The sequence below is a fragment of the Arachis hypogaea genome, chromosome 3 (genome assembly GCF_003086295.3).
Source record: "Arachis hypogaea cultivar Tifrunner chromosome 3, arahy.Tifrunner.gnm2.J5K5, whole genome shotgun sequence".
NCBI classification, from domain to species: domain Eukaryota; kingdom Viridiplantae; phylum Streptophyta; class Magnoliopsida; order Fabales; family Fabaceae; genus Arachis; species Arachis hypogaea.
The window spans coordinates 8,005,343-8,013,051 of record NC_092038.1 but is presented as its reverse complement, the minus strand read 5'-3'; the positions used below and the strand labels follow the sequence as shown (position 1 = coordinate 8,013,051).

The window sequence follows — 7,709 nt, the reverse complement described above, 5'->3', positions numbered from 1 at the left end:
AGAGCATGCAGCAGATAAGACAAGTTGGGAAGCAACCAACAAGCAAGATGAAGGAGAAGAGAACTAGGAGAATTTATTTTTTTGGGTTGGTTAGGGTAAAGAATAAGAACAAACATAGATAATAATTTTTTTAAAAATTGGAATTATTTTTAAGGTTAATTGATTTTTTTTAAATAATTTGATGATTTGATTTTTATTTTAATTGTTATTGAAAAAGGATATTTATGTGATAGAAATAAAAAGGATTATCTAATAATTTAACAAAAATAATTAAAAGGATATATTTATCTTTTTATAATTATTTATGAGGATATTTTTATATATATAGTAACATAATATCTTTTTAAAAAGTAATTAAAAATAATAAATACTGACGTGGATAAATAGATTCCACGTGACAAATTTTTAGTGATCTATTTTTTATATCGTACTGATATGTATAAATTAATAATCATACCGAAATAATTACTGTATTTATGAGTCACGTAGTAGTACTCTCTTTATATACATATATAAAAACTAAAAATGTTAAGTGTTTTTATGACTTTTAAATTATTTTCTTTGTGAACTAATACTTTTATATTTTTTATAATTAATTAATTATTAAGTTACGAATTTTATTTTGTATTTTAATTCATTTGATAATAGTTCTTTTTTCAAAATTTTATAAGATAAAAAATTTTATTATGACAAGTCAGTCTCTCAAAAATGGATTGGAATGGAATTTTCAAATTGCCTTTTTACATATACAGGCTTAGTATCATTTGTCGAATTAAACTTTAAAGTAGTCTTTAAAATTTACGAATTACACTGATTTAATTCTTGACTTACCAATTACATTATTTACGTCTTTAAAATTGTAAAATATGCATCTAGTTGGTCCCTCGTCTCATTTCTGCCCATTTAATCTTGCTACTGGCAGTGACTCGACAAATGAACACCACGTTGGAGCTTGCTTACCTCCACCGCTCTTGGACCCTAATCCCGTCAGAGCTTGCCTCTGCCATTGCTCAAATAAGAACCATCTTCACCAAATACAAGCCTTCATGCTTACCGCAGGTCTTGTTGAAGATGATATACTCCTCTCGATTCATATACGTCTCTGCATTGCATAATTTTTTCTCTTATGCTTACTCCGTATTTTTCATACCCACACGCACTGCCCCATCGTCTTTGTCTACAACAACATTATATAGGCTTTCTCTTCCTCTAATCTCGGCCGGTGAAGCTGTTGAATCGACCTTCTCGGTAGCGCTGTCGATCTTCCAGAGCTTCTTGGAATTAAGTCGAAGCCATCTCAATCAGGCTTTAATTCCTCATCGACAAACGCTGTGACATCGAGCTCAAACAAGATGGTGTGGTTGTCGAGTTAGAAATTGCCGAAGAGAAAGGCCTGGGAGGCGCCACCGCAAATTGCAAAAATGATGAGATAGTGTCTTGCGAAACACAGTTGACGTTGAGAAGAGTCTAGAAGAGCTCTGGAGAGATGCTGAAAGCAAAGGCAAGCTCCGACGGGATCAGGACCCAAAAGCGGTGGAGGCAAACTCCAGCGTGGTACTCATTTTTCATGTCGTTGCCGGCGACATGGTTAAATGGTTGCTAATGAGATGAAAGACTAATTAGATGTAATTTTTGTAACTGTAGATACGTAAATAATGTAATTAGTAAGTTATGGACTAAATTAGTGTATTTTATGAATTAAAAAATAATTTTAAAGTTTAACACATTATTTACCACTCCAATTAATACAAATTAAAACTAATTGATACGGACATCCTCAAAACTAAGAGTTGAAATTCTCTTAAGCGAAATTTCAAAACAAAAAAGTGACAAATTTATTTGTGAGATGAAGTTTTATGTATTTGTGTAATGTGCATAATTTAGAGTTTTTCCAGATAATAATTCAATTTTATTTTTTAGATTTTACCTATTAATCAATTTGGTTATTGAGCTTTTAAATTGGTTAATTTAATCTCTGAATTTTATAATCATTAAACAGGTTAAATTATACAGTTAGTTCCTATATTTTTAGTGAAATTATAAATTAGTTTTTACATTTCAAAAGTTTGTAATTGGATTCTTAAAAATAATTAAAATTTGTAATTTAGTCTCAGCCATTTAAAAAAGTGTTTGATTTAACAGAATATTGTCAGCATATTTTTTATTTTAAACGTGTGAGCTGCACATATTTGACAATAGGAACCAATTTGCAATTTTAGTGAAAGTATCGGGACCAACTGTACAATTTAACCATTTGAAAATGTCCAAAAACTCTCTAGACTATCTGAACCCACCCATTCTCTCCCCAGCTCTTTCACTCTCACTTTCTCATTTTTTAAAATGGCATCCCAACTCCAGCGCTCTCTGTCTCTCACCTCGGTTCACCATCACCGTGCCTCTCGTCTCTGTCACCGCGCTAGATCCACTGATAAATTGAGTTGTTATTTTTATATTTATTTGTTACTATTTTTTCTTAGACATTAAATTGTTCGCTTTAAGCATATTTGTGATTGTAATTGTTGTCTTCCACTTATCAGTGTTCAGTATTGGGATTGGAAGAGAAGAAAAAGTCGCTGGATGAGAGAGGCGAGGGGGAAGAAGGAGGCGAGACTCGACTCGTGAGTACAAATGCGGTGAATCCGGCGCGGCGACGATGAATCGAGGTGAGAGACAGAGAGCGCTGGAGACTGAGGTTGGGGTGTCATTTTAAAAAGTGAGAAAATGAGACTGAGAGAGCTAGAGAGGGGCGAAATAAGTTCAGATAGTCTATAGAATTTTTTGTTATTTTTAAATAGTTAAATTATATGGTTGGTCCCTATATTTTTACTAAAATTATAAATTTATTTTTACTGTACAGTTCACATGTTTAAAATAAAAAAATATTTTAAAAATATTCTATTAAATCAAATACTTTTTAATTGATAAAGATTAAATTATAAATTTTTAAAATATAAAATTTAATTTATAATTTCACTAAAATTGTTGAAGCTAACTATATAACTTAACCTATTAAACAAGATAGTTCTTTATCCGTATTCCGTTTTGATATTATTAGTGGAATGACTATTAAGCATCATGTGGCATATTGACTTCGCGTGATAATTACATATATCATATTTTTGTTATTTTATACATTGTATATAATTATATTAGTTACTAAATTCTAATACATAAATCATTTTGGTCATTGTAATTAAAAAAAATATTTTTATTCCATAAAGTACGGAGTAATTAATTTCTGATGTTCAGGTAATATGATTGGAAAGAAAATGAAGTAGCTCCTAGATTAATATTATGATGAAAGATATTATGTCCTTATTTTATATCTCATACATTAAGTGGACATAAATCTTTTGATAAATTTTGCTAATAAGTATTACATATATACTATTTAAACATACAATATGTATAAATTTAAATGAAAAATATAAATTTATTTTTTAAATTTTTTACACATTGAATGTATTAGGAAAAGAAACTGGAACCTTTTACTTACATTCTCTTAACTAATGTGCTTACGATGTTTTTTACTACATCATATTTTTATTTGGATACATAACCTCTTTTATAAGGATCTTATCAATTTAATACCCGATATATAATAAGTGTAAATAATATACACACTAGTATTTATATATAGATTAGACAGATAGTATCTTGGAACTTTATGAGGCTCAATTTTTTGGAAATGGGGGCATGTGTGTCTTTTGCTTGGATATGATTTAGGGGTGGAACAGACATATTTCTGGGACAATTTTTTTGTCAGTGTAGACAGATGAAACTCGGATCGTGCGTTTTCTTTGTATTTAATTTTTTTTATAACAAATCGCAGGGTCCAATTTGTTTGGTGAGAGTTAAAAATTCGTATGTATGTAATCGGACCCAACGATATTACTGGAAAGAATTTTGCATGCATATCGCAGGGTTCGAGTTCGTTGATGAGGGCATGAGTTGGAGAACAATGAATTCGGACCCTCCGTTTTGTGAAATCTTTAGGGAACTCGGACGGTCCGAATTCGTGCACCCTTTTTTTTGTATTTTCATGTTTAACCTAGTCGAAGGGTCCGATTTCGGTAAAGATGATGATATAAAAGTGTGAGGTGAACTGGTGGGAACTTTGTGCCGTCTTCCTCGTTCAAGCAGCTTCTTCTTTCTTCTATCTGGTTTTTCAGTTTTAACTTTGAAAATCTAGTAGTTAAGATTAATGTTATGCTTTTTTGTGGTGAGTGAGAAAAAATGAGTGATAGAGTATTACTAAAAATATACTATTTTGGTCAGATTTTGTTACAAACGACTGAAGGAGTTAAATTTATTTGTGAAAACCCACTAGATGTTATCATTCCTTTTATTATCTCATTTGAAGAGCTGAAAGGTGTAATATGTGAAAAGATTGATTCTGAGAGGGCAAGAAAGATATCGTGTATACTATACAGATATCCCATACCGGTGTTTGGCGGATTCGTCCAGTATCAAACCAAATATGTGACGGACGAACCGAGCATGCAGGAGATGTTTTCAATGTATATTGAAAACCGGTCTCAGATCTCGTTCATCGAGTTGTATGTTGAGTTTGAACAATCTGAGGCTGACTGGAATATTCTACGGGAAGATTATAATAGTGACAGTGAAGAAGAGTTCAAAAGCAACTATGAATTTGTTGCTCCAAATGGAGATGAAGATCAAGGTGACGGAACCATGGCCCCAGATGTGACAGAAGTGGCAAATGCACTCGCGAACGAAGTTCCGTTTGAGGAGCCATCGTTCATGCGAGTTTTAGACCTGGAAGCCATGCATGTTCCAGAATTTCCGGAATATATGACTGAAGGTACGTAAACGTGGTGTTAGTCATATTTTAGTTTTCCATTGATATTGTTATGAGTAAGCAAGTTTAGCTCTGTTTGATTTTTTTTTTACTTTTATATGGTAGAAGTATTAATAAGAAAATAATAATTAAATTGTCCATAGTATGGTTATTACGGATTGCATGACTTTGTAATAATTATTTGCACTGGTTCTATCCTTTTTTCGGTTCAAACACCATGAACCGGACCGGAACGGTCCGATTTATTAGTTTGCCGGTCGAACCAGGTTTATCGGTCCGGTTCGTTTTTGTATACCGGTCGAACCAGAAAATCCGGTATGGTTTTTAAATATGCTGCTGTTGTTATTTATTTGTCTGGAGTGACATCATTACATGTTGTTAGGTTTGGAGTTATAGCGTACCGGATTCATTTAAATTTGATTAACCTTTACAATCGTTTTTGAAATATGTACGTGTTAATGAAATTTTTGTTGTGCTTGTTGTCCCAGCAGAAATTCCTATTGTGGAAGACGGTGAATTTCGCGTAGGTATGGAGTTCAGTTCAAGAGAAGCTGTTATTAAGGCAGTAAAAGACTATAGCATACGACGAAGTGTAGACTACCGGTTGTTTGAGTCTGAGCCGTTGACATTTTATGCCAAGTGTACACAGTATGGGTCAGGGTGTGATTGGCTTATTAGGGTTAGCTTGATCAGCAGGAAGTACTGTTGGGTTATAAGGAGGTATAATGGTAGTCACACATGTACAAGAGCCACCATTTCACAGGATCATTCGAAGCTGGATTCTATCACAATTGCAGAAGCAATAAAGCCACTAGTTGAGGCTGACCCATCCTTAAAGGTAAAATCGGTTATAGCAGAAGTCCAATCGAGGTTCAACTACACCGTCAGTTATCGGAAAGTATGGTTGGCTAAGCAAAAGGCAGTTGAAAAAATATTTGGTGGTTGGGAGGTATCGTATGAAGCGTTGCCAATATGGTTTGAGGCCATGTGTCACAAGGAGCCATCAGCTGTTGTCCATTTTGAGACTATGCCTACATATCAAGGCGATGAGTTAGTCGGTGATATTCGGGTCATGCATCGTGTATTTTGGAGTTATTACCCTTGTATTAGGGCATTCAGACATTGTAAGCCAATTGTCCAGGTGGATGAGACTCACTTGTACGGAAAGTATAAGGGTTGTTTGCTTGTGGCAGTTTCACAAGATGGCAACAACAATATCGTCCCAATTGCATTTGCTATTGTGGAGGGAGAGACTTCTGATGCATGGCATTTTTTCCTTAGTAACCTGTGTCAACATGTTGCAACTCGTGATGGTGTGGGTCTAATATCCGACAGGCACGAATCCATAAATGCAGCTGTGGAACGCAGTAACGGAGCGTGGTCACCTCCAAGAGCTTTTCATATGTTTTGCATCCGACATATAGAGTCAAACTTTTTGAGAACGTTCAAGGCACCGTACCTCCAAAAATTGGTCGTCAACATCGGTAACCATTTATGAACTTTAACCAATTTATCAATATATTTTCCTTACATAAATCTATTGACCTCCATTCCTTTGCTTTGCATATGTTGTGATCTACCAGGATATTCTAGGACGGTGCGGGAGTATGAGGTGCATTACCAGAGGTTAAGGGAACGTGGCGAGGCATACACAAACTGGTTAAACCGCATTCCTCGCGAGCAGTACGCATTGGCCTTTGATGGTGGGTACCGATGGGGGCACATGACAACGAATCTTGTGGAGTGCATAAATTCAGTTTTGAAGGGTGCACGCAATCTCCCCATTACTGCTCTTGTGAAGGCAACATTCTACAGGTTAAATGAGTTATTCACCCGAAAAAGAGTGGAGGCGGAAGCAAGGATCAATGCTGGCCATGTATTCTCTGATATCGTGACCTCGAAGTTGCATGCAAACCAACTTGCATCAGGAAATATTCAGGTTAGTTGCTTTGACCGCCAGAATGAGGTCTTTGAGGTTCGTGAGATGCCAAGCGGACTGGAGTTTGCAGTCGATCTACATGGCCTACGATGTGACTGTGGTGAGTTCCAGGTGGACAGGATTCCCTGCAGACATGTATTCGCATGTTGTGCCAACCAGTGACTGGATTGGCAAATGTACATGTATGATGTGTATAAGATGGACCAAGTGCGGCGGGTGTACCGAGCAAGGTTTAGGCCACTAGGTAATCCTGCTACATGGACTGCTTACAACGGACCTCGGTTCATACCGAATCCGTACCTGAGACGGGTAACGAAAGGTCGCCCAAGGATGACGCGCTTTTTGAATGAGATGGACACGCGGATGTTACGTCGTCCTAGGTGATGTACTCTATGTGGGGCTGAAGGACATAGTCGTAGCAGATGCCGTCAGACAGCTGGTTCGAACACCAACAGAGGTGCCCCCTAGGATCACAGATTTAAGATGAGATTGTATAATACAACCTGATTGAGCAAATTTATTTAACATGACCTACTATTTGTAACCTTATAATTTATGACAATCTAGTATTATAACATATCTGTGGCATTATATAGTATGATGGTTAATACATCAATACATCAATATCTGTATGAGCATATTAAGGTTTTATAAAACATTGTTACATGCTCTAGATGATTAATACATTAATAATATCACTACAACATCAGCACAATAAACATACAATATAATCTGACCATTAGTCCTATTTATTATTACATAATGTCCAACACAAAGAAATTACTATAAACATTACAAAGTACACTAAAAACTACATTAAGTCATTAGTACATAATTTCCAACATATACAAAATACCCTAAAAAAACTAAACAACTACTTTCTTATTGCCCACTTTACATCCTTCACAAATTTCTTGCATTTCTTGGCCGCTTTTTTAAAGACAGAAG

At 35.0% G+C, this 7,709-nt stretch overlaps 1 protein-coding gene across 1 annotated transcript; it reads left to right on the top strand.

The window, feature by feature from the left end:
- The first annotated feature begins 866 nt into the window (after positions 1-866).
- Positions 867-7,369, top strand: LOC140182915 (uncharacterized). Its single transcript, XM_072230887.1, has 10 exons — positions 867-1,059; positions 1,451-1,587; positions 2,538-2,633; positions 4,279-4,825; positions 5,311-5,425; positions 5,501-5,771; positions 5,964-6,306; positions 6,406-6,761; positions 6,960-7,070; positions 7,358-7,369. The coding sequence occupies exons 1-10, from the start codon at positions 867-869 to the stop codon at positions 7,367-7,369; spliced, it is 2,181 nt and encodes a 726-aa protein (XP_072086988.1).
- Positions 7,370-7,709: the final 340 nt, after the last annotated feature.